This window comes from Thalassophryne amazonica, chromosome 5 (assembly GCF_902500255.1).
Source record: "Thalassophryne amazonica chromosome 5, fThaAma1.1, whole genome shotgun sequence".
In the NCBI taxonomy this organism is placed as follows: domain Eukaryota; kingdom Metazoa; phylum Chordata; class Actinopteri; order Batrachoidiformes; family Batrachoididae; genus Thalassophryne; species Thalassophryne amazonica.
The window spans coordinates 57,502,256-57,529,418 of NC_047107.1; the positions used below are offsets into that span (position 1 = coordinate 57,502,256).

The following is a 27,163-nucleotide window of genomic DNA, read 5'->3' on the forward strand; positions in this document are numbered from 1 at the left end:
ACCGTGACGAGATCCTGAGGCCCATTGTTGTGCCATACATCCAAGAACATCACCTCATGTTGCAGCAGGATAATGCATGGCCCCATGTTGCAAGGATCTGTACACAATTCTTGGAAGCTGAAAATGTCCCAGTTCTTGCATGGCCGGCATACTCACCGGACATGTCACCCATTGAGCATGTTTGGGATGCTCTGGACCGGCGTATACAACAGCGTGTACCAGTTCCTGCCAATATCCAGCAACTTCGCACAGCCATTGAAGAGGGGTGGACCAACATTCCACAGGCCACAACTGACAACCTGATCAACTCTATGCGAAGGAGATGTGTTGCACTGCATGAGGCAAATGGTGGTCACACCAGATACTGACTGGTATCCCCCCCCAATAAAACAAAACTGCACCTTTCAGAGTGGCCTTTTATTGTGGACAGTCTAAGGCACACCTGTGCACTAATCATGGCGTCTAATCAGCATCTTGATATGGCACACCTGTGAGGTGGGATGGATTATCTCAGCAAAGGAGAAGTGCTCACTATCACAGATTTAGACTGGTTTGTGAACAATATTTGAGGGAAATGGTGATATTGTGTATGTGGAAAAAGTTTTAGATCTTTGAGTTCATCTCATACAAAATGGGAGCAAAACCAAAAGTGTTGCGTTTACATTTTTGTTGAGTGTATATATATATATATATATATATATATATACATACACACACACACACACACACACACACACACACACACAAACATGAGTAAGGTCTAACCCAGGGGTGAGCAACTTGTTCCAGAAAGAGCCAAGAGGGTGCAGGTTTGCTTTACAGTCACTGACTCCACCAGGTGATTTCACTGATTAGTATCACTTTGAGCAGATGGAATCAGTTAATCAGTGAAATCACCTGGTGGAGTCACTGGCTGCAAAGAAAACCTGCACCCTCTTGGCCCTTTCTGGAACAAGTTGCCCACCCCTGGTCTAACCTTATCAACCCCTAGCTGTAGGGGTTGGTAAAGTTACAAATAACTAATACAGATGAACATGTGCAGACTGCATGCCCCTCACCTCCTCTCTTGGATGAGCGAGAAGATCTGGAGGAGGTGGACCACTGCTTCGTGAGCACACCTCGAGCCTGCAGGGTTTCTCCTCCTGAGCTAACCACCACCTCCTCAGCTTCAATGGAGCTGATTGCTTCCTTAACTTCCTGGTCTTTGTCTTGCACCTGGGTACCTCCATTAGCCTCGGCAGCCTCTTCTGCCTGACTGAACTGGGCCATCTTCCTGGCCAATGCCACTTGGGTTTCCAGCTCCAGTTGCCTTATGTCCTCCATGGTCAGACCATACCACTCATCCTGCCAACACCAGGCCTGCCGGTGTGCACGCACCATCACCTTTCTCAGTCCTAGACAGAAAGTAATCAAGGGGGTTGTTTTCACAAAATGCAACAGAAAGATGCCAAGCCACCATTCACTTTTACTGTGTGCAAAATCAACCAAAAAGTGAGTAGATAATACAAAACATTCCATTAAACAGGGCTCCAAGAATGAAGGGATCAGTCCATATCATAACACTATGAAGCTCATATCATCAGCAGCTTTCATGGAGGAATTTGAGTTAATTTTCTATAGTGCTATCAGTCATGAAGGGCTGAGACATTTTTTTTTTTCACTTTTCGGGTGTGCTACTATCTTATTTACAGTGTATGAGTATTGCACATCTAGCAGAACATCCCACCTTGAACGCTTCCATTTCAATGCAAAAAACCCCCACAAAAAACAAGAATATCCAAGGTAATGTGCAAATGTGTTAAAAAAGTAAAAGATCAATGTGTCAAAAACAGTGTCAAGACTAGGGATGGGTACCGATAAGATTTTATTGATATCGATATCATTATCGATTCTGCTTATCGATCCGATTCCTTATTGATACCTCTTGCAAATTTTTTGTGTACCAAAAGTAGGCTTTACAGGTTTTCTATGTCAGCAGATCAAACAGCTTTACTTATCGTGCACCCGCTCTGTATGGAACAGTCTTCCTGCGACCGTGAGGCAGTCAGAGTCCGTGGACATTTTTAAGTCAAGACTTAAAGCCTATTTTTATTCTCTTTCTTATGAATAGTTTTTAATTTTTTATCTGTTTTATTCTTTTACTTCTGTTTTTAATTATGTATTTAAATTTTTTTATTTTTATTTATTTATTTTATTTTTTATGTTGAACTGTTCTATGTGAGGCACCTTGAGACGGCTTTTGTTGTGATTTGGCACTTTATAAGCCAATTAAATTGAAATTGAATTGAAACTGACCAACATTTTATGGAGTCTTAAAGTAAATAAATATGAAATTGGTCACTGGATCATTAAACTTTGGACATAATAAACTCTACATGGTGGATCCTTGATCTCTGGGCATAAATGGAAATAAACAAAATCTGCAGTTATTGTCAAAAGCATTTCCTTTCAGACATTATTGGCATGAATGTCTTTCCATACATCTGAGCTGAGCTGTTATAGCTGGCTGTGCTGCACATCAGGATGTAATTCATAAAGAATACAGCACGTCTCATTTTGGGAGGGAAAAAAAAAGTTTTAGTAGATTGTAGTTTCTTGTCTGTATTACAGCGTTTGTAAGAGGTGTCATTTTATTTAAAGCGGTAATTCGTTTTGAAGTTATTAATTCTGACCAGACTCTGTCTCTGCAGAGAGCCATGCAGCGTTTGGAGCTGTGCCAACGGAACAGAGGACGATTCTCATTTCTTGACTGCAACAAGACAAGAGTCCCAGTTAGTGACTTTAATCCACACAAAAGTGACTCACAATATTTTAATGGCACTGAGAGGGGTTAAAAAGCAAACTTGCTGTTTCTGAAGAGCAGCGATTCAAAGAACCAACAAGCTAGTGGATCGAAGCATTGCTTCACTGGTTCACGCCTCAAAGTGGTGTCACGCTGCAGAAACGGCTGATTACAGAGCTGCTGCAGGGTCTGTAATCAACATAGAGGAATGATAATTTTCCCGACAAACACTCTCAAAAGCAACGGCTGCTCTGAAGGACCGATAAGGGAATTGTTAAGCAAAAAGCCTATTGATATTGGTGAATTGAATCATTTCATAACGATACTCGAAAAGAACCGGTTCTCGATACCCATCCCTAGTCAAGACTGTTGTAAAACTTGGTTTCAAAGGTCTGTGTTATATTCAAGTTTGAGCATTCATTTGAACATTGAGCAAACAGAAAAAAATATGAAGAACATGAAATCAAACATTGCAACACCTGCAAGTATGTGTGTTTACTCACCAACATCATGGATGAAGCGCTCAATCTTCGACTGCATGCCCCAATACCGGAACTCTACCTTACAGAGTTTATAGGCACACATGATCGGGGTCTTCCCTGGATTATTGTTGTAGTTTTCAATCCAGTCATCCTGCAAAGGACCCCTGAGGGTCTTGACTGACTTGTAAAGGCGTGGATCTTCCTCTGCTTTGTACTCATGTGGTGGGATGTAATCTGACACTATGTCAATTGGGTCTGCCAAAGACAATTCAAATTTAGAAACTACTGACAAATAACAGAGTCCGGTCTTTTTGCTGTACTATGTGAACTACATGCTAAATACTGCTTTATCGTTTATATCAAATATGCAAAAAGTGACTGGGATAATAACTGATTTGAGTTTGTGTGTAAAGCTATGAAAATAGTTTACTGAGTCTGTGACTAAGGAAATTGCAAGAGTAGGTAATTTCCAAACAATGCAACTGTGAATACAGCAACTGTGCCAAAGTACGTACATATGTCCTAACAACATTAAAGAGCTATTCCGCTTACAAACTTGCTTTTCTTATAGTTAGATCAATAGAGAGATTTAATTTTCACTATATATAATGATGTATATACAGAGCTTTCATGATACACTGCTAATACGTTTCTTTAAACCTGAAAGTGTCACAAGCACGTATTAGCCTGATTTGCTGCACCACAAATTTAACAGGCCAATCACATGGCCGGTGGGAGGGCCTTGACAAATGGCTCATTTGCTTCTGTAATTTTCCCAATTGAGGAAGCAGGAGCTGTGTTTTTTTTAACATTTTTGTGAAATAGCTGTGTCAAACAAAATATTATTTATAGATCATTATGTGCCTTATAAAAGTGCTGATGAATAACTGAATTTTGAGCAGCTCCACATTCACAATGTAATGCTACAAACAACAATCAAAACTAGGTGCAGTATTACCAAAATGTGACAAGTGAGCCTCAGTCACTGGTTTGTCTGAGACAAAGATCAAGGCATCAACACATAAAACCCACTAACACTACGCTGACCATTTGTAAAATTATCCCAGGTAGGAAATACATCAAATATTTACAGCACAGTTGTTTATGTTCTTCTAAATCAAACCGCATAATGCAAATGATCTTGTTATTTTAAAAATTATTAATAGTTGGCAACAAAAGGTCTCACCAATCGCCCTCTGCCTCTTTTCCACTGCAGACATGTTGAAAACATCTGCTTGGTTGCCTGTGTCAGGCTTATAGTAAGTCTCAATGTCAATGGAGAACTTTTCCACAAAGGGGCATGTGTATCTGAATAAGAAAGACAAAAAAAGTCAAGCACAGAAGCAGCACAGATGTACTTACTGGGGGCTAAAACAAGCATTATAGGTCAACATCCGCTATCATTCACACATACTTTTCAGCGGAATGGCTCAGGATCAGCCCTATTTTATTCAGAATAACAGCACAAACACTCTATGCTCACTGCTGAAGGTAGCAGATGGTTGAGAGACCCACCCATCTGGTACAACTGCAGCCAAGCTGTTTCGCGTTGAATCAACAGGCACTTGCAATCAGTCAAAATCCTGACTCTACAGTGGAGAGCACATCTTTTGTCAGCACTTTCACCTCTCTGATTATCAGGCCCTGCCAGACAAACAGGGTGACACCCTGAGAGAGAGGAGCCTTCAGAATGTAACAGCATGGGAGCACGTCTGAGGGTCTGCATTGTCATATTCTTAAAAACTGTTCAGCTGTCTTCATATTCTCTTGGAGAGATACTAATTAATGACCAAGTCATTAAGTATGGCATGTCATGCGCACTACAATGATTGAGCATGATGTGAACAATCATCTGACAGGCAGTGAATAAATTTTCTTCTTTAGAAGTGTGTTTGTGTACATGTGGAAATTATGTACATTTTCACAACAAATCATGTCCTGCATGGTCATGCAATATACAATACATACAAAAGAAAAACAAGCTGCATGTGCACATCAGCAAAATAAAACAGAGACAGCTGTTCAGTGATGAATTCAAAGAAGATGACCCAATAATCTCAAAATCCTTCTTGTCATATCTGCTCCAAATACATGACCTGCAGATGTTACTTGAATATGGATGCAAACAGAGCAGTGTACACAGCTTCGGCAGAGGTTCTATATGCACTCTCACTATGAATGGGCTCATGCATGAGTAAACCTCACCTGGTGCGGGTGTAAGGGTAGGCATTCCATGATTCTTCTTCAACCCTCAGTGCTGCTTTAGGCAAGATGGAGCGGAACCAGCTGGGAATGTGCATGCCGATATGGTACACCTTGTGGGTATACTGACCCGTCCCACCTGGTCCATCATTGTAAGGCTTGTTCTCCAGGATCTCGACTCCACTGCCTTCACCGCAGCTTTCTTCTCTGCTCTTTTTCTGTAAGAAAAATTAAAGGTAGATAGGAATTGGTAATGAGCAGGCATCAATACACAAGTATTAAATAGAGAGAAACCTATTTTCATGGAAAGTTAATGTCAATCTGACAGACATGTTTTATGATCAGAACTGATTCAAACTCTAGGAAATTCAGAGAGTCTGTGCTTCTGATTAGGAGCAATAATGCTGTTTATCTGCCCATAATTGAGCTTCAGCGCAGATGTGAAGAAGAAAGAAGAAGAACTGCATTTCTGTCACACTTTTCCATCTAGCAGATACTCAAAGCCCTTTGCAATTACAGCTCACATTTACAGAGTGTCCCAAAAAAACTACCACAAAATCATTTGACTCTAATTATGCAACGACATCAAGATATATATGAGGTTTTTTTCTGATGTAGTTTGAGACTAATCCAATGATAATGCAATCAAGCAAAAGGGGAAACTCTACTTTGGGTGAAAAGGGTGAAATTCTACTTTGAGAACAAATTGATTGTGCAAACCCAACAACAATATCAATGTTATTTTGCAGTTAGAAAAGCTTGAGACAGAAAGACAATATGGAGGATTGCAAAAAAGGTGCACCACATGGCACAGCTTATGTGGAAGAAATAAAAACCAGCTGGTACATGTGGAACCACATCGCGCCCCTTATGTGGAATAAATTAAAAAATAAAAACCAGCCGGTACCCTGTGAGACCACATCGGGCCGCTTATACGGAATGATAAACAAAAAAGAAAAAAGAAAGAAAAAAAAACAGACCCCTAGGATGCAAACTCTCACCTTTCAAAACCTCTGATTCCCAGTCAGAGACTTTACCAGTGAGCTACGGAGCTGTTCTTTGAAAGCTGCGGGAAGCTGCCTCATATCAGGAAGGACATGGAATTAGTACAAAAAAAATTTAAAATCCCACACCATGACTTCCGGTTATGGCGGCTTGCATGTTAACTTGCTTTGCTACTGCGTAATTAAATCCTGTCTAAAAGCCATTTTTCTAGGAGTGCTACAATCCAAGGTGTCGACCTTGGTATCGCCTGGTGCTCGTTCCAAGACTCCTGTTAGCACCACAGCTATGGCACAAGCAGCAGATGCTAGCGTAACTCCTGAAGACGCAACATCAGAGAGGGAAAGTGCGTGACACAGGCGGAAACCAGAATCTTAACAAATGGCGATAACATCAACATACTCCAAGCTCAAGTGCAATCTCTGGAAGAAAAAAAAAAATAAAAATTTGGAGGGAAAAGTTCTGGACCTGGACATGCAATCTAGGCACTCCAATGTGAGGACTGTTAATCTACCAGAGGGGGCGAAGGGTGAAGACACGTGTGCCTTTCTGGAGAGCTGGTTACCGGAGGCGCTTGAGCTGGCACCATTACGCACGACAATCATGGTGGAGAGGGCGCATAGACTCAGCTATCGAATGGAGACCAGTGCTGCTCTGAGGACACTTATTATGAAGGTTCTGAACTACAGAGACAAAGAAACGGTGATGAAAGCAGCCAAAGCTAAAAGGCAAGTCCTTTTAAAGAACCAGCCAGTAAGGCATGGCAGCGAGCGTGCACAAGAAGCAGAAAGAATTTGACAAGGCGAAGAGACAGCCCTGATCTCTAGGGCTTCGGTACAGGATGATTCCTCCTGCTTGAGTCCTGGTGACGTACAAAGGACGATCGTGCATCTTTTACAATCCCTGTGATGCCTAAGAGTTCATTAAGCAAGTAAAACGGGAGACCGGATCAGACTGATATATTACAAAACAAACGCTAAAGCTACTAAAACAAACAACCTGAAGTTAACTGTAAATAGTTTTGTTAAAAAGCAGGTCATGCTAATTGTTGTATGTGGTGAGCCCCCTCAGTGCTAATTTAATTTAATATGGTACTTTTGCTTATTTATTTTATTTTATTTATTTATTGACCCATAAATAGAGGTCCCTCTTTAACTACTACTGAGGAAGAATTAATCTACATGGGAAACTGGATATATTAAGAAAGGAATATGGGAATTAGTTTATTTGGAATAATTTAACATGGATGATTTAGTACTATGCACTCTTTTATTGTTTTTGTTTTGGGGGACAAAGAAACAAAATAAACAATATTTTTGAGATCTGGATTGTGACTCGATCGTTTTCTTCTTTTTTAAAGTTACTTTGTTCAAGTAAGGGATATCTATCTAATTACAGTAGTGAAGAGGTTAAATGTAGATATATATATAGTTAATTGAATAGCATAGTTTTGCTGATCCTCACTTTTGTGTGGAGCAGCCATCAGCCTCCTGGAAGACTTAAAATTTAAGGGGGAGGAAATTCAGGTGAATAAACCTGAATGTGAATGGGATATGGGTTATCTGTTTGTGTAATGGATGTGAGTTGTAACATTCATATTTGTTCCAGTCTGAGTTGGGTGTTGTCAGAATGTAAATGCTCTATAATGTTGAGGAAACTGATTTCTAATAATTTAAAATGTCCAGTGAATTAAGAATTACGATTACTTCTTGGAACTGCAGAGGACTACAAAAACTAAAGAAGGTCAAACAAGTCATGAATAGAATTACATTAATGCAATCTGGCATAGTACTCCTTCAGGAAACACATTTGATGCTCATAAATGAGTTGAAAATCAGGAGGCAATGGAAAGGCAAAATTTTTTCAGCTCCCTTTAGCTCTCAAGCAAGAGGTGTCACAATATTGGTTCATGAATCTATTCCTTTACAGATAAACAAGGTAATTAAAGATCAATTTGGATGGTATCTTATAATTCAGGGAAATCTCCTTAACAAGCAGTTAATTCTAGCAAATATTTATGCCCCAAATGTAGATGAACCCAATTTCTTTCAAAATGTATTCCTTATCTACTCTTCCTGGTAGTTGTGTGATAGCAGGTGAATTTAATTGTACATTAGATCCGGCAAGGGACAGGATCACAGGACCTGAACAGTCTCACTCTCGAAGTAGAATAATTCACCATTTCATGAAAGAAATGAATCTGATTGATATATGGAGAGAAGATAATCCTGATATTAAATTTTCCTGTTACTGCAGTACACATAAATCTTACTCAAGAATTGATTTCTTTCTATCAGCAAATTTAAAATATAAAATTGAAGACTGTTCTTATGATGCCATCTTAATTTCATGTCATGTTTCAAATCATTTATTATATCAGGACTGTCAACTAGTGAGAGACCCTCCAAGATGGAGGATCCGGGCTTTGCCAGTTTCCTGGAGGACCAGATAAAATTCTTTTTTTGAGACAAATACAAATGAAATTTCAGCTCGTATCAGGTGGGAAGTTTATAGCCTTTATTTATAAGAGGACAAATAATCAACATTACTAGCTCTAAAGCTAAGCTGACATTTCAAAAGGCCAAAGCATTGGAAACAAAAATAAAAAGAGTAGAAAAAGAGTACTATTATTCAGGTTCACCTGAAGATCATAACCAATTACTTCTGCTGAGAGCACAATATAACAAATTATCAGCATCAAGAGCAATTCATAGTCTTTTAAGACTTAAACAAACCTTTTATGAACAGGGAGAAATACCAGGGAAGGTGCTGATATGGTGCATTAAGCAGTTACAGAGCGAGAGGCTTATTACTTCACTAAAGAATAACCAAGGAGAGACCATTACAGACCCAATTGAAATAAATTAAACATTTACAGATTTCTACGAAAAGCTTTACAGTTCAGAGATAAATAGCGATGCAGCAGAAGTAGATGCTTTTTTGATGGAATTCATATACCAGTAGTCTCAGAACAGTTTAGAACTGACCTAGACAAAGTCATAACTTTAGAGGAAGTATCTACAGCTCTTGATAGTCTAAAAGCAAGAAAAACACCCAGGCCAGATGGTTACCAATACAAATTTATATTAAAAAGTTTAAAGGTAGCTTAATGTGGGCCGCTGAAGAGGAGGTACTGCTGGCCCACCACCAGATGGCACCCTGCCATGCTGGCACTTTTTGGCCCTTAGAGGGCGCACAGGCCTGTTGGCCTCCTTGGACACCACCAGGTGCGCTCCGCTGGCTGTCAGCTGTTTCTCATCCTCATCATCATCACTCCATAAAAGCCTGGGAAAGACACCATAACTCTGCTGAGTTATCAGCATACCACACAGGTAAACTATCTCAGCCATTTTGTGCCGTTCGCACATTCATTGTAACTGAAGTCTTTGCAGTTGTGACTTATACTTGCAGCTTGTAGCCGAGTTTGTGAAAGTTGGAGGAGTTGGTGTCTCCACTCCTCACCTCTGACTTACTGAGTATAACCTTTGACACTGCACGTTTTCCAGTTTTCCTCTACACTCTGGGAGTATTTGGATTTATTCCTTCAGGAGGATTACTGAGTTTTTGCTGACTGTTTGCTGGGTGTACACACACCCACCTAATCTGTTTTTGCTCCTGCCAGCAGTACCGGTCCGACAGCCTCAAGCGGTGGCCACCTGGGGGTACCAGGACTTGGCGGCTCTGGTGTGTTGCAGGCCTCCGGCTGGCGGTGGAACTTCGTGGATCCCGGATCTTCTCTGGATAGGCGTCTCCTACCCTCGGGCCTGCCCACGTGTCACCATTTATTATTAATTAGACTCTGCATATTTTGGACTCTGTTTGCACCTTTGCATAATAAATTGTTATTTATTGGTATTCCTAATGACCGCTCATTTGCGCCCCTAACGTGGGTCCGTGCATTCACCTTTCCAAATAAGCTTGTTGACACCATTTTTGGAAACGTTTAGGGAATCCTTTGACTGTGGTACATTGCCGCTCTCTAGAGGAGCGTTGATCAACCTGCTTCCTAAGGCTGGTAAACCAAATAATGAATGTGAAAACCTGAGACCAATTAGTCTGCTAAATACAGATGTAAAGGTGTTGTGCAAGATTTTAGCAAGAAGGCTTGAAGGAATTATACCACAGATAATTGGAAGGGAACAGAACGGCTTCCTTAGGGGAAGGCAAGGTTTCCACAATCATGACTGTCCAAACACAGTAGGTGTTGTGTAGCTCGAATGTCCAGAATGACAGACCACCACAGCTGCTTCTGTCGGAAGCCACTCCTCCTGTGAGTGGAGCGCACACACCCACGTGTCAGTGTGTGTGTTTGCAAAGTCACACTCGTGGGGAACTTTCAAAGCAATTTCACAGCAGTACAATACTGGTCATCAGCAGTCTGTTGTCGTGAGAAGAGTGCAACTGGCCACACATTTTCCAAGTGCCTAGTGAGCGGTGTTAGATGTGTGTCACCTGGAATTTGGCTGGTACCTGCGGCAAGAGGGTGCGATGGGTTCGCACAGCGCACACTTTGTCTTTCAGGCACTTGTGTGCGCAAATAGCTGTAGCAACAGGTGTACGAGGTGTTGGAGCCAGGGACGACATTACACGGTTTGCACACAATTTCTGCGTCATGCAGACTAAGTGTGCACTTTATCCAAACTTCGCACTATGTGTGAAGGGGCCCTGAGAGTTGTTTGTAATAAAAGTGTGTAAACTGGAACTGGAGCAGCATGAAAATGCAACAAAGCATAATTTTTTCTTCTATTCCAAAACAAGTTAACCAATATATAGGTTTTAAAAGGAACTAGGGCTGCAGCTATTGATTATTTTACAACTCTAATTCAAATGAAGTTGGGACGTTGTATAAAATGTAAATAAAAACAGAATACAATGATTTGCAAATCCTCCTCAACCTATATTCAGTTGAATACACCACGAAGACAAGATATTTAATGTTCAAACTGTTAGACTTTTTTGTTTTTGTGCAAATATTTACTCATTTTGAAATTGATGCCTGCAACACATTTCAAAAAAGTTGGGACGGGGCAACAAAAGACTGGGAAAGTTGATGAATGCTCAAAGAACACCTAATTGGAAACGGGTGAGTGTCATGATTGGGTATAAAAGGAGCATCCCCAAAAGGCTCAGCCGTTCACAAGCAAAGATGGGGTGAGGATCACCACTTTGTGAACAAGTGCTTGAAAAAAATAGTCCAACAGTTTAAGAGCAATGTTTCTCAATGTCCAATTGCAAGGATTCCCATCATCTACAGTCCATAATATAATCAGAAGATTTAGAGAATCCGGAGAACTTTCTACACGTAAGCAGCAAGGCCGAAAAGCAACATTGAATGCCCGTGACCTTCGAACCCTCACGCGGCACTGCATTAAAAACCAACATCGCTATGTAAAGGATCTTACCGCGCAGGCTCAGGAACACTTCAGAAAACCATTGTCAGTTAACACAGTTTGTCGCTACATCAACAAGTGCAAGTTAAAACACTACCAAGCAAAGCGCAAGCCATACATCATCAACATCCAGAAATGCCGTGGCCTTCTCTGGGCCCGAGCTCATTTGAAATGGATAGACGCAAAGTGGAAAAGTGTGCTGTGGTCTAATAAGTCCACATTTCAAATTATTTTTGGAAATCATGGACGCCATGTCCTCCAGACAAAAAAAACATCCAGATTGTTACCAGCGCAAAGTTCAAAAGCCAGCATCTGTGATGATATGGGGGTGTGATGGCACCATCAATGCTGAAAGGTACATCTGGGTTTTGGAGCAACACATGATGCCATCCAAGCAACGTCTTTTTCAGGGATGTCCCTGCTTATTTCAGCAGGACAATGCCAAGCCACATTCTGCACGTTACAACAGTGTGGCTTTGTAGTAAAAGAGTGCAGGTACTAGACTGGCCTGTCTGCAGTCCAGACCTGTCGCCCATTGAAAATGTGTGGCACATTATGAAGCACAAAATACGACAACGGAGACCCCGGACTGTTGAACAACTGAAGTCGTACATCAAGCAAGAATGGGAAAGAATTTCACCTACAAAGCTTCAAAATTAGTGTCCTCAGTTCCCAAACGCTTATTGAGTGTTGTTAGAAGGAAAGGTGATGTAACACAATGGTAAACATACCACTGCCCCAGCTTTTTTGAAATGTGTTGCAGGCATCTATTTCAAAATGAGCAAATATTTGCACAAAAACAATAAAGTTTATCAGTTTGAACATTAAATATCTTGTCTTTGTGGTGTTTTCAATTGAATATAGGTTGAAGAGGATTTGCAAATCATTGAATTCTGTTTTTATTTACATTTTACACAACGTCCCAACTTCATTGGAATTGGGGTTGTAGTAAGCGACTATTCTATCAATTATTCTGGCGATTAATCGAGTAACCATATAAAAAGTACTTTTGCGTTTTTAAACATCATTAACAGTCCAGGGTTCTCCCTATCAATCAATCAATCAATTTTTTTATATAGCGCCAAATCACAACAAACAGTTGCCCCAAGGCGCTTTATATTGTAAGGCAAGGCCATACAATAATTATGTAAAACCCCAACGGTCAAAACGACCCCCTGTGAGCAAGCACTTGGCTACAGTGGGAAGGAAAAACTCCCTTTTAACAGGAAGAAACCTCCAGCAGAACCAGGCTCAGGGAGGGGCAGTCTTCTGCTGGGACTGGTTGGGGCTGAGGGAGAGAACCAGGAAAAAGACATGCTGTGGAGGGGAGCAGAGATCGATCACTAATGATTAAATGCAGAGTGGTGCATACAGAGCAAAAAGAGAAAGAAACAGTGCATCATGGGAACCCCCCAGCAGTCTACGTCTATAGCAGCATAACTAAGGGATGGTTCAGGGTCACCTGATCCAGCCCTAACTATAAGCTTTAGCAAAAAGGAAAGTTTTAAGCCTAATCTTAAAAGTAGAGAGGGTGTCTGTCTCCCTGATCTGAATTGGGAGCTGGTTCCACAGGAGAGGAGCCTGAAAGCTGAAGGCTCTGCCTCCCATTCTACTCTTACAAACCCTAGGAACTACAAGTAAGCCTGCAGTCTGAGAGCGAAGCGCTCTATTGGGGTGATATGGTACTACGAGGTCCCTAAGATAAGATGGGACCTGATTATTCAAAACATTATAAGTAAGAAGAAGAATTTTAAATTCTATTCTAGAATTAACAGGAAGCCAATGAAGAGAGGCCAATATGGGTGAGATATGCTCTCTCCTTCCAGTCCCCGTCAGTACTCTAGCTGCAGCATTTTGAATTAACTGAAGGCTTTTTAGGGAACTTTTAGGACAACCTGATAATAATGAATTACAATAGTCCAGCCTAGAGGAAATAAATGCATGAATTAGTTTTTCAGCATCACTCTGAGACAAGACCTTTCTAATTTTAGAGATATTGCGTAAATGCAAAAAAGCAGTCCTACATATTTGTTTAATATGCGCTTTGAATGACATATCCTGATCAAAAATGACTCCAAGATTTCTCACAGTATTACTAGAGGTCAGGGTAATGCCATCCAGAGTAATGATCTGGTTAGACACCATGTTTCTAAGATTTGTGGGGCCAAGTACAATAACTTCAGTTTTATCTGAGTTTAAAAGCAGGAAATTAGAGGTCATCCATGTCTTTATGTCTGTAAGACAATCCTGCAGTTTAGCTAATTGGTGTGTGTCCTCTGGCTTCATGGATAGATAAAGCTGGGTATCATCTGCGTAACAATGAAAATTTAAGCAATACCGTCTAATAATACTGCCTAAGGGAAGCATATATAAAGTGAATAAAATTGGTCCTAGCACAGAACCTTGTGGAACTCCATAATTAACTTTAGTCTGTGAAGAAGATTCCCCATTTACATGAACAAATTGTAATCTATTAGACAAATATGATTCAAACCACCGCAGCGCAGTGCCTTTAATACCTATGGCATGCTCTAATCTCTGTAATAAAATTTTATGGTCAACAGTATCAAAAGCAGCACTGAGGTCTAACAGAACAAGCACAGAGATGAGTCCACTGTCCGAGGCCATAAGAAGATCATTTGTAACCTTCACTAATGCTGTTTCTGTACTATGATGAATTCTAAAACCTGACTGAAACTCTTCAAATAGACCATTCCTCTGCAGATGATCAGTTAGCTGTTTTACAACTACCCTTTCAAGAATTTTTGAGAGAAAAGGAAGGTTGGAGATTGGCCTATAATTAGCTAAGATAGCTGGGTCAAGTGATGGCCTTTTAAGTAATGGTTTAATTACTGCCACCTTAAAAGCCTGTGGTACATAGCCAACTAACAAAGATAGATTGATCATATTTAAGATCGAAGCATTAAATAATGGTAGGGCTTCCTTGAGCAGCCTGGTAGGAATGGGGTCTAATAAACATGTTGATGGTTTGGATGAAGTAACTAATGAAAATAACTCAGAACAATCGGAGAGAAAGAGTCTAACCAAATACCGGCATCACTGAAAGCAGCCAAAGATAACGATACGTCTTTGGGATGGTTATGAGTAATTTTTTCTCTAATAGTTAAAATTTTGTTAGCAAAGAAAGTCATGAAGTCATTACTAGTTAAAGTTAATGGAATACTCAGCTCAATAGAGCTCTGACTCTTTGTCAGCCTGGCTACAGTGCTGAAAAGAAACCTGGGGTTGTTCTTATTTTCTTCAATTAGTGATGAGTAGAAAGATGTCCTAGCTTTACGGAGGGCTTTTTTATAGAGCAACAGACTCTTTTTCCAGGCTAAGTGAAGATCTTCTAAATTAGTGAGACGCCATTTCCTCTCCAACTTACGGGTTATCTGCTTTAAGCTACGAGTTTGTGAGTTATACCACGGAGTCAGACACTTCTGACTTAAAGCTCTCTTTTTCAGAGGAGCTACAGCATCCAAAGTTGTCTTCAATGAGGATGTAAAACTATTGACGAGATACTCTATCTCCCTTACAGAGTTTAGGTAGCTACTCTGCACTGTGTTGTTATATGGCATTAGAGAACATAAAGAAGGAATCATATCCTTAAACCTAGTTACAGCGCTTTCTGAAAGACTTCTAGTGTAATGAAACTTATTCCCCACTGCTGGGTAGTCCATCAGAGTAAATGTAAATGTTATTAAGAAATGATCAGACAGAAGGGAGTTTTCAGGGAATACTGTTAAGTCTTCTATTTCCATACCATAAGTCAGAACAAGATCTAAGATATGATTAAAGTGGTGGGTGGACTCATTTACTTTTTGAGCAAAGCCAATAGAGTCTAATAATAGATTAAATGCAGTGTTGAGGCTGTCATTCTCAGCATCTGTGTGGATGTTAAAATCGCCCACTATAATTATCTTATCTGAGCTAAGCACTAAGTCAGACAAAAGGTCTGAAAATTCACAGAGAAACTCACAGTAACGACCAGGTGGACGATAGATAATAACAAATAAAACTGGTTTTTGGGACTTCCAATTTGGATGGACAAGACTAAGAGACAAGCTTTCAAATGAATTAAAGCTCTGTCTGGGTTTTTGATTAATTAATAAGCTGGAATGGAAGATTGCTGCTAATCCTCCGCCCCGGCCCGTGCTACGAGCATTCTGACAGTTAGTGTGACTCGGGGGTGTTGACTCATTTAAACTAACATATTCATCCTGCTGTAACCAGGTTTCTGTTAGGCAGAATAAATCAATATGTTGATCAATTATTATATCATTTACCAACAGGGACTTAGAAGAGAGAGACCTAATGTTTAATAGACCACATTTAACTGTTTTAGTCTGTGGTGCAGTTGAAGGTGCTATATTATTTTTTCTTTTTGAATTGTTATGCTTAAATAGATTTTTGCTGGTTGTTGGTGGTCTGGGAGCAGGCACCGTCTCTACGGGGATGGGGTAATGAGGGGATGGCAGGGGGAGAGAAGCTGCAGAGAGGTGTGTAAGACTACAACTCTGCTTCCTGGTCCCAACCCTGGATAGTCACTGTTTGGAGGATTTAAGAAAATTGGCCAGATTTCTAGAAATGAGAGCTGCTCCATCCAAAGTGGGATGGATGCCGTCTCTCCTAACAAGACCAGGTTTTCCCCAGAAGCTTTGCCAATTATCTATGAAGCCCACCTCATTTTTTGGACACCACTCAGACAGCCAGCAATTCAAGGAGAACATGCGGCAATGGCACAATGTCGCTGTGCCAAGATCTTGACATTTTGCTGAAATGATGATGGGATGTGGCTTTCTGCTTTGTTTTTAACCATCAGTTGTTGTGTTTTTTTAAGGTTGGTAGACTGGGTCCCTGCATTATTTTTTTAAATCCCTCTTTCTCTGCAATTCACCAAATGCATTTTAGCTGGAGGTTGAATATGCAAGCCTTGCAGTCAGTTTTTATTATTATTATTATTTTATTTAAGTTACAGTGTTTGTGAAGCATTGGTTGTGTGTTGCCCCAAAAAGGGAAAATTAAAAAGCGAAACACTCTGTGTGAGGCTAAAACATAGAAGAAAGAGTGGATCTTCTTTCAGTTTGTCAGTGTGGCCGGAGACGGAGCTGTGACTCAGGCAGGGAGAGACAGCAACTGTCCACCGAGCAAATGGTCACTCCCTACGTAGAGTGGACCGTGTGTTTTTTAAAAACAGACAAACACACTGCTTCGTGTTAAATGCACAGTAAGTCTATTTCAGATGATCAGTGTGGACCGTCGTTCTCTTAAAAGGCTATTTTTACTCTGTGTGTTGCGTTGAAGCGGTAGCCTATCATGCTAAATTGATTAGCATTTACACGGCATATGCGCATGCTCTAGTCTTCTTCTGTTTTTTTTTTTCTGGGGATGTTACAGTGTCAAACACAGACCTGGCATATGTACTACAACGTTAAACGAAGCTTCAAGGTGCAGAATTTGCCTTGAACATTTTTTGTAATTGAATTATTCGAGTTACTCGACTAATCGTTTCAGACCTAAAAGGAACTAAAACATGTCAACATATGCACTATGTTCATATGAACATATGCACTATGGGCAGCACGGTGGCTTAGTGGTTGGCACTGTTGCATCACAACAAGAACGTCATGGGAATGATTCTCACCTGTGGCCTTTCTGTGTGGAATTTGCATGTCCTCTTCATGTTTGCGTGGGTCCCTCCAGGTGGCTTCTTCCCATATCCAAAGACATGCAGGTTAGGTGAATTGGAAACTTTATAATTGTCCAAGTCTCCCTTGTAAAAGAGATCTCAATGGGACTAACCTGGTTATTTAAAGGTAAAATTTAAAAATGTTACAAAGTTTTCTGAGAGCATGTCAGCCTTGAACTGCAATTTAACAAAGCCAAAACTTGCTCAGAGTGCCACATCTTTCCCATATGTACATTCTATGTACACAGAGGAAGACGGGCTGGGAGAAGAATGCAAGTGCAGTAACAGCAAGGCGACTTAAATTTTAAAGTGAGACATCAAGAGGAAGTTCTGCTAATGTTGTGAAATCAGTGACGTGTGAAATTTAGAGGGTAGAGCATAGTCCAAATGTTGAGGTTATCAGACACACACAAGAAGCAAAGATCAAGAACTATAATTCAGAGAGATAACTAAGGTATCAATCTTTTCTATGTTCCTCATCAGTTGTATGTTATTGCATTATTAGTGCAGCATTTGGATAATAGTGAGGCAGCTATGTCCAGTCAGTTTAGTGTGGAAAAACAATAGGCGAGGAAGTGAATCAGAGGAGAGAGGAGGATGTCATGAAGCTTACAACATGCTGGACCTCATTACCTCTGACAGGTCATTCATTAACCACCCACTCTGCTCTCAACAGCCCAGACACAACTCCGAAGACACAACACAGATGCCATATCAGTGACAAACTGGCTGCACAGACAGCTGATATGCACTGCAGGAGCCAATGGATGATACAGACTACAAATGTGAGATTTATAGTAGATTAGAGTCATACAAACAGTGCAGAAATATGCAGTAAAAAACAAAAATAAACAACAAGGTTTTGAGTTGAGCCAAAACACAACCTCCACCCTCCATCTAAGGACAGCGAATGATTCTATACATGCGACAGGTTGTAACGTCTCAGTCCGCCTTTAGTCATTATAAAACAGATACAACTGCTACAAAATTATAAAAAAAATTCCATAGAGATGGACTTTTTTATTTCTTAATCAGCTGTCATTTTTTAAAAGTAAAATCCATCGCTACTGTCTAGATGGCATGAAACATATTAAACCATTTACTGAGAATTGGTGGGCGAAAATGTTTTTTCATAGATGTCTCACAAAGTGAGTAAATGTAATTTTCCAAACAGACTCAGACACTACAGATATCCCAATCACTTTTTCTTTTACCCCATCTGAGTTATTTAACACTGAGTATCTGCAAACAGAGTCCCAAATGGATACATGTATTTTCCTAGATACTGCTCTTGCACAGAGCAGAATACAAGCACATTAAAAGCAATCCGTCACATATGTTTGTCACGTTAACAGCTCTACTTTCTTAATTCCGTAAACATTTTTATGACTCATCAGGTCAACTTCATGTAGACATTAGTTGTCATTGTCATTATTATTGCTAATGTTGTCTGTAAAAAATTTATTTAAAATGTCTTCAAAAATGGACCTTTAATCAAATGGGGGGGGGGGGGGGGTACTTTGGACCCCTCTCCCCTCCTCTGACTATGCCCCTGTATGGTCTCTGTAAACAGCAGAAAACCAGCCATAACAACAACAATAAAAACTTCATTTTATGTTGAAAGGACTACCACACTGGCCAGTGTCTCATGCGGCATCCATCAGAAGCAGATTTTGTGCATATTCTAAGCAAAGGACAGTGAAACATGCATTTTAAACTGGCACTGTGCCAGCACCATAGGACAGCACTGACTGATGTAACACTGTTGGTTACTGTTCTGTGCTTATCAAACAGTGGGGTGTATGGGGTGTATGGTAGAGGTAGTACCTCTGTTGGGGGGACATGTCGTGCTCTTTGGAGTAGTTCGCCCATCTTGGTCCTCACCATGCACTCAGCTCTCCCCTGTGGCTCCTAGCAGCTGTTAGCATGCAACAGCGGCCACACCCCGGGCAACGGCTTCGACTGGCCGGCTGAACCAGGAGGAGGGTAGCTGACGGGTCTAAAACCCTCAGTGAATTCGGGCTTGTCTACCCTTGCATGCGAAGACTGGTTCCGGCGGACTGCGCGGAGGAAACCAACTGATTGGTTCAACGGGCAAAAAGGCGGACCCAGCAAAGCGCTGTGGAGCGGGTACAGGGCACAGTGAGACACTAAGGACACTGTTGGCCATCCACTGCATCCCGAGCCATCTCCAGCCGTCCTGACTATGTCTTGCCACTGGACACAGATGGGCTGGGATAAGAGAGTGAGGCTGACGACTGTGCGCAACTCTCCCTCACTTAAATCCAAGTCACGCGCAAGTCATGACTCCACCCTCCACCACACACCCACCACCGTAATAATAATAATAAAAAAAAAAAAAAAAAAAAAAAAACACAAGTCCTGTGGCGATGGGCGAGTGGCGAAGCAGCAGGTGCGGATACACTGGGAGCTGTAGTCACAAACCTGCACACAGGCGGCCCAGGGCATAGGGTCGCTCTCTACTGGGCTGAAGTAGCAGTGGAGTTCGGCAGCCCCCTGGGCGACTGAGCAGCCCTGTTTAGGATCGCTCTGCTCACCTCCACGGAGGAAGGGGCTAGAAAAGGTGCCTCAAACATAGCCTGCTTCAAACTCACCCCGGGTAAGCATACCGCGGCTTGCGGGGATCCCACTCAGCGGTCATAACTCAGCAAAAAAGAAAGTAAAGGTATTAAATCTTGGCACATGGAATGTGCAAACCCTGCTGGATAACATCAAAGCAGACAGGCCAGATAGAAGAACGGCGCTAGTGGCCAGGGAACTAGCTCGCTACAACGTGGACATAGCGGCACTCAGCGAAACACGCCTTGCGGACAAGGGCCAGCTCACAGAGCAAGGTGGCGGATACACATTCTTCTGGAGCGGTCGCAGCAGCACTGAATGGTGAGAAGCAGGAGTTGGCTTTGCCATCAAGTCCCATCTCGCAAGGAAACTTGCCAAGCTTCCAGAGGGCATCAATGAACGACTGATGATTCTTCAGCTCCCGCTGGGGGGGAAGAAGAATGCGACTCTGATTAGCGCATATGCCCCCACCATGACAAACCCTGAAGACATCAAGGACAAGTTCTATGAAGAACTCGACACCCTTATTGCAGCAGTCCCACAGTCCGAGAAACTGTTTGTCCTCGGGGACTTCAATGCTAGAGTAGGGGTCGACCACCAGACCTGGAATGGAGCCATTGGAAGACATGGCATTGGCAAGTGCAACAGCAACGGACTGCTGCTTCTCAAAACCTGTGCTGCACACGACCTCATTATCAACAATACCCTGTTCCGCCTCCCCATCCTCAACAAGACATCTTGGATGCATCCGCGTTCCAGGCACTGGCATCTGATCGATTATGTCATCACCAGGAAGAGGGATAGGCAGGACGTGCGGGTGACCAAGTCGATGTGCGGCGCCGAGTGCTGGACTGACCACCGGCTCATCGTCTCTAAGTGCAAACTTCGCATCCAACCAGCAAGAAGACCCCAGGGTCAGAAGGCTGTAAAGAGGTTCAATGTCTCGAAGCTGAAGAAGGTCGCTGACCAACTCTCCAGTGACTTGGATGACAGGCTGTCTGACACGCTGAACGACCAGGACAGCACTGAGGAACAGTGGGCTGCATTCAGCGATACTGTCTACTCCACGGCTCTCGAACACCTCAGACCAACCATACGTAAAAACCAGGACTGGTTCGACGAGAACGAGGAAGAGATTCAGTCCCTGCTGACAGAGAAACACCAGCTGTTCCGAGTCCACCAGAACGACCCCTCCTCACAAGCAAAGAAAGATGCTTTCACCAACGCCAGGCAGAGGGTCCAGAAGAAGATAGGTGAGATGCAAGATGCCTGGTTTAGCAAGAAGGCCGATGAAATCCAGGGCTATGCGGACAGTCACAACACCAAGCGCTTCTATGACTCGCTGAAGGTTGTCTACAGACCTCAGTCCTCAGGCTCCTCCCCTCTCCTCAGTGCAGATGGGACCCAACTGCTGACAGAGAAGAAGCAGATACTGGAGAGATGGGCTGAACATTTCAACCAGGTCCTCAACCGCCCTGCCGTAATCAACAAAGAGGCCATTGCGCGCCTACCTCAAGTGGAGGTCAACGAAGACCTTGACACTCTGCCCACAGAAGATGAAGTCAGACAGGCCATCAAACAGCTCTCCTGTGGCAAAGCTCCAGGATCAGATGCTATCCCTGCTGAAGTGTACAAGGCAGGCGGCCCAGCATTGCTGCAAAGACTGACCAAACTCTTCCAGTCATTGTGGAGTGCAGGCGAGATCCCCCAACAGTTGAAGGACGCCAGTATCATCCACATCTACAAGAGAAAAGGCAACCGCCAGCAATGCGACAACCACAGAGGCATCTCCCTTCTGTCCATCGTAGGGAAAATCCTGGCTCGAGTCCTGCTCAACCGCCTACTACAACACCTTAAGCAGGGCCTCCTTCCAGAAAGTCAATACGGATTCCGTGCCGGACGTGGAACTGTGGACATGATATTTGCTGCGCGCCAACTTCAGGAAAAGTGCCAGGAGCAACACAGCGAACTCTTCGTGACCTTTGTCGATCTGACGAAGGCCTTCGATACGGTCAGCAGAGAAGGCCTGTGGAAAATCACGGAGAAGTTTGGCTGCCCCAGCAGGTTCATCACAATGGTGCCACAGTTCCATGACGGCATGATGGTGAAAGTTCTGCATGATGGTGACGAGTCAGAGGCCTTCCCAGTAACCAACAGCGTAAAGGGCTGCGTTCTTGCCCCGACACTGTTCAGCATGGTCTTTTCCGCCATGCTGACCGACACTTTCCAGGATGGCCAGGACGGCATTCGCCTCAGATACAGGACTGACGGCGGGCTGTTCAACCTCAGGCGCCTCCAGGCTGTCACCAAGGTGACACAGACTGTCATCAGAGATCTATTGTTCGCTGATGATTGCACGCTCAACGCAGCTACAGAACAGAAGATGCAGCATGAAATGGACTGCTTCTCGAGAGCATGCGACAACTTCGGTCTCACCATCAGCACCAAAAAGACCAAAGTTATGTACCAACCAGCACCCGGAAAACTATACCAAGAACCCTACATCACAGTGACAGGACAGAATCTGCAGGCGGTCGACAACTTTACATACCTGGGTAGCACCCTTTCTCGCGCAGTCAACATCAATGCAGAAATCAACAACAGGGTTGCAAAAGCCAGCACCTCATTTGGAAGGCTCCGTGAGAATGTCTGGGAACAGAGAGGACTTGGCATTACCTCCAAGCTGAAGGTCTACCGTGCAGTGGTTCTAACCACCCTGCTCTATGCCAGTGAGACCTGGACTGTCTACAGCAGACATGCGAAGCAGCTCAACCACTTCCATATGAGCTGCCTCCGTCGCCTCCTCCACATCAGGTGGCAGGACAAAGTCCCGGACACGGAGGTCCTTGAGCAAGCCGGCCTCCCCAGCATCTACACCCTCCTGCAGAAAACGCAAGTCAGATGGACTGGCCATGTAATCAGAATGCCTGACACTCGAGTGCCAAAGCAGCTCCTGTAAGGAGAACTGTGCCAGGGCAAGCGCTCTGTCGGGGGGCAGAAGAAACGCTACTAAGACTGTCTCAAAGCGTCCCTGAAAATCCTGGGCTTTGAGCTCACCTCTTGGGAAACGCTTGCCCACAACCGCCCTCAGTGGCACAGCAAGACCACCAGTGGCGCCCGCGCAGCAGAGGCCAGACGGATCGCGGACGCCAAAACAAAATGAGCCGCACGCAAGGCCCGAGCTACCTCTACCTCCACCGCAGCACCTACCCATGTGTGTCCCGCATGTGGGCGCACCTTTCAAGCCCGGATTGGCCTCATCAGCCACCTCCGGACGCACCGTCACTGATTACCCACCTAGTGGAGCCATGGTCATCTTCGACCCCGAAGGATGAACAACAACATCAAACAGCGCGAGACTGACACACACTATTGACGATTTGTGTGAATAAACTAGGCTGGTTGAATATTTATAGCAATACATGCTTTTCACAGTGAAACAGCAGCAGCCAGACTTGCTATTTGGTTGCTGGCACCATGCTTATAAAGCCAAGCAGAGAGAGTCCATACTTTGGTGACTCAAATTTAATGCTGTTTCATTTATACAATTAATAAAAATTTTAAAAACTGCCTTGATCAGACAGACTCTAATTGGATTCAATCAGATCAAACCTATTAAACACAAATACCACGCTCAAAAAGGAGAACTGACAAGCAGGAGGGAGAGTCAGATCTTCTTTCATAGCTTCTTTTATCTTACACAAAGTCCTATTCCAATAATTTCAGAGTTTTTATAGTTTTAAGACAGGTGTCATTTTAATTCAGCTGTAAGGTCTGTGTATGACTTAGAGGATCTATATCACATGTGGAAAGATGATGTTGAGTTTATATTTTGATTTTTTTCAAATGTAATTATTTTCCACTCAGGCTACCGTACTAAGTTAAGCAACAGGTATAAGCTTCAACTTTTTACAAGATCGTGATATGACTACTTACTTACTTACACTACCTCTACTACCTCTACTGGTGGTTGGCTCTCACTGCGGTATTGTATCACTTCCTGTTCCGGAGCACAGCGGTGTTTTGCTGTATCTGTTAGCTGTTTAATCTGCGCAGTTAGATTAATCTAGTTAACTAGATAACGATTTATTTCACAGTGTAATCTTCACGTGCCTTAACTAAAGCACTCCCTCTGCTGAATCACCTCTAAATTATTTACACATTATTCACTTTGCGTGTTTTTAGGAATCCGCTAGCTTAGCGCAGCTACTAGCTCTTAGCCGGTTTAGCATGGCGGCTTCTCCTGTCTCTCCCGCACTTTTCTGCTCTGGGTGTGAAATGTTTAGTTATTCCTCGGCCTCCTTTAGCAGTAATGGTACTTGTAATAAGTGTAGCTTATTCATAGCTTTGGAGGCCAGGCTGGGCGAATTGGAGACTCGGCTCCGCACCGTGGAAAATTCTACAGCTAGCCAGGCCCCTGTAGTTGGTGCGGACCAAGGGAGCTTAGCCGCCGTTAGTTCCCTCCCGGCAGATCCCGAGCAGCCGGGAAAGCAGGCCAACTGGGTGACTGTGAGGAGGAAGCGTAGCCCTAAACAGAAGCCCCGTGTACACCGCCAACCCGTTCACATTTCTAACCGTTTTTCCCCACTCGGCGACACACCCGCCGAGGATCAAACTCTGGTTATTGGCGACTCTGTTTTGAGAAATGTGAAGTTAGCGACACCAGCAACCATAGTCAATTGTCTTCCGGGGGCCAGAGCAGGCGACATTGAAGGAAATTTGAAACTGCTGGCTAAGGCTAAGCGTAAATTTGGTAAGATTGTAATTCACGTTGGCAGTAATGACACCCGGTTACGCCAATCGGAGGTCCCTAAAATTAACATTGAATTGGTGTGTAACTTTGCAAAAACAATGTCGGACTCTGTAGTTTTCTCTGGGCCCCTCCCCAATTGGACCGGGAGTGACATGTTTAGCCACATGTTCTCCTTGAATTGCTGGCTGTCTGAGTGGTGTCCAAAAAATGAGGTGGGCTTCATAGATAATTGGCAAAGCTTCTGGGGAAAACCTGGTCTTGTTAGGAGAGACGGCATCCATCCCACTTTGGATGGAGCAGCTCTCATTTCTAGAAATCTGGACAATTTTCTTAAATCCTCCAAACCATGACTATCCAGGGTTGGGACCAGGAAGCAGAGTTGTAGTCTTACACACCTCTCTGCAGCTTCTCTCCCCTGCCATCCCCTCATTACTCCATCCCCGTAGAGACGGTGCCTGCTCCCAGACCACCAACAACCAGTAAAAATCTATTTAAGCATAAAAATTCAAAAAGAAAAAATAATATAGCACCTTCAACTGCACCACAGACTAAAACAGTTAAATGTGGTCTATTAAACATTAGGTCTCTCTCTTCTAAGTCCCTGTTAGTAAATGATATAATAATTGATCAACATATTGATTTATTCTGCCTTACAGAAACCTGGTTACAGCAGGATGAATATGTTAGTTTAAATGAGTCAACACCCCCGAGTCACACTAACTGCCAGAATGCTCGTAGCACGGGCTGAGGCGGAGGATTAGCAGCAATCTTCCACTCCAGCTTATTAATTAACCAAAAACCCAGACAGAGCTTTAATTCATTTGAAAGCTTGTCTCTTAGTCTTGTCCATCCAAATTGGAAGTCCCAAAAACCAGTTTTATTTGTTGTTATCTATCGTCCTCCTGGTCGTTACTGTGAGTTTCTCTGTGAATTTTCAGACCTTTTGTCTGACTTAGTGCTTAGCTCAGATAAGACAATTATAGTGGGCGATTTTAACATCCACACAGATGCTGAGAATGACAGTCTCAACACTGCATTTAATCTATTGTTAGACTCGATTGGCTTTGCTCAAAATGTAAATGAGTCCACCCACCACTTTAATCATACCTTAGATCTTGTTCTGACTTATGGTATGGAAATTGAAGACTTAACAGTATTCCCTGAAAACCCCCTTCTGTCTGATCATTTCTTAATAACATTTACATTTACTCTGATGGACTACCCAGCAGTGGGGAATACGTTTCATTACAGTAGAAGTCTTTCAGAAAGCACTGTAACTAGGTTTAAGGATATGATTCCTTCTTTATGTTCTCCAATGCCATATACCAACACAGGGCAGAGTAGCTACCTAAACTCTGTGAGTGAGATAGATTATCTCGTCAATAGTTTTATATCCTCATTGAGGACAACTTTGGATGCTGTAGCTCCTCTGAAAAAGAGAGCCTTAAATCAGAAGTGCCTGACTCCATGGTATAACTCACAAACTCGCAGCTTAAAGCAGATAACTCATAAGTTGGAGAGGAAATGGCGTCTCACTAATTTAGAAGATCTTCACTTAGCCTGGAAAAAGAGTCTGTTGCTCTATAAAAAAGCCCTCCGTAAAGCTAGGATATCTTACTACTCATCACTAATTGAAGGAAATAAGAACAACCCCAGGTTTCTTTTCAGCACTGTAGCCAGGCTGACAAAGAGTCAGAGCTCTATTGAGCCGAGTATTCCTTTAACTTTAACTAGTAATGACTTCATGAATTTCTTTGCTAATAAAATTTTAACTATTAGAGAAAAAATTACTCATAACCATCCCAAAAACATATCGTTCTCTTTGGCTGCTTTCAGTGATGCCGGTATTTGGTTAGACTCTTTCTCTCCGATTGTTCTGAGTTATTTTCATTAGTTACTTCCTCCAAACCATCAACATGTCTATTAGACCCCATTCCTACCAGGCTGCTCAAGGAAGCCCTACCATTAATTAATGCTTCGATCTTAAATATGATCAATCTGTCTTTATTAGTTGGCTATGTACCACAGGCTTTTAAGGTGGCAGTAATTAAACCATTACTTAAAAAGCCATCACTTGACCCAGCTATCTTAGCTAATTATAGGCCAATCTCCAACCTTTCTTTTCTCTCAAAAATTCTTGAAAGGGTAGTTGTAAAACAGCTAACTGATCAACTGCAGAGGAATGGTCTATTTGAAGAGTTTCAGTCAGGGTTTAGAATTCATCATAGTACAGAAACAGCATTAGTGAAGGTTACAAATGATCTTCTTATGGCCTCAGAC

At 42.6% G+C, this 27,163-nt stretch overlaps 1 protein-coding gene across 1 annotated transcript in view; it reads right to left on the bottom strand.

Moving 5' to 3' along the window:
- Nucleotides 1–27,163, bottom strand: part of LOC117510579 (membrane-associated phosphatidylinositol transfer protein 2-like) — a 280,300-nt gene that overhangs the window by 77,469 nt on the left and 175,668 nt on the right. The window contains 4 exon segments of the mRNA XM_034170354.1: nucleotides 1,059–1,394; nucleotides 3,286–3,519; nucleotides 4,451–4,572; nucleotides 5,470–5,684. Of these exon segments, the coding sequence (XP_034026245.1) occupies nucleotides 1,059–1,394; nucleotides 3,286–3,519; nucleotides 4,451–4,572; nucleotides 5,470–5,684 (907 nt within the window).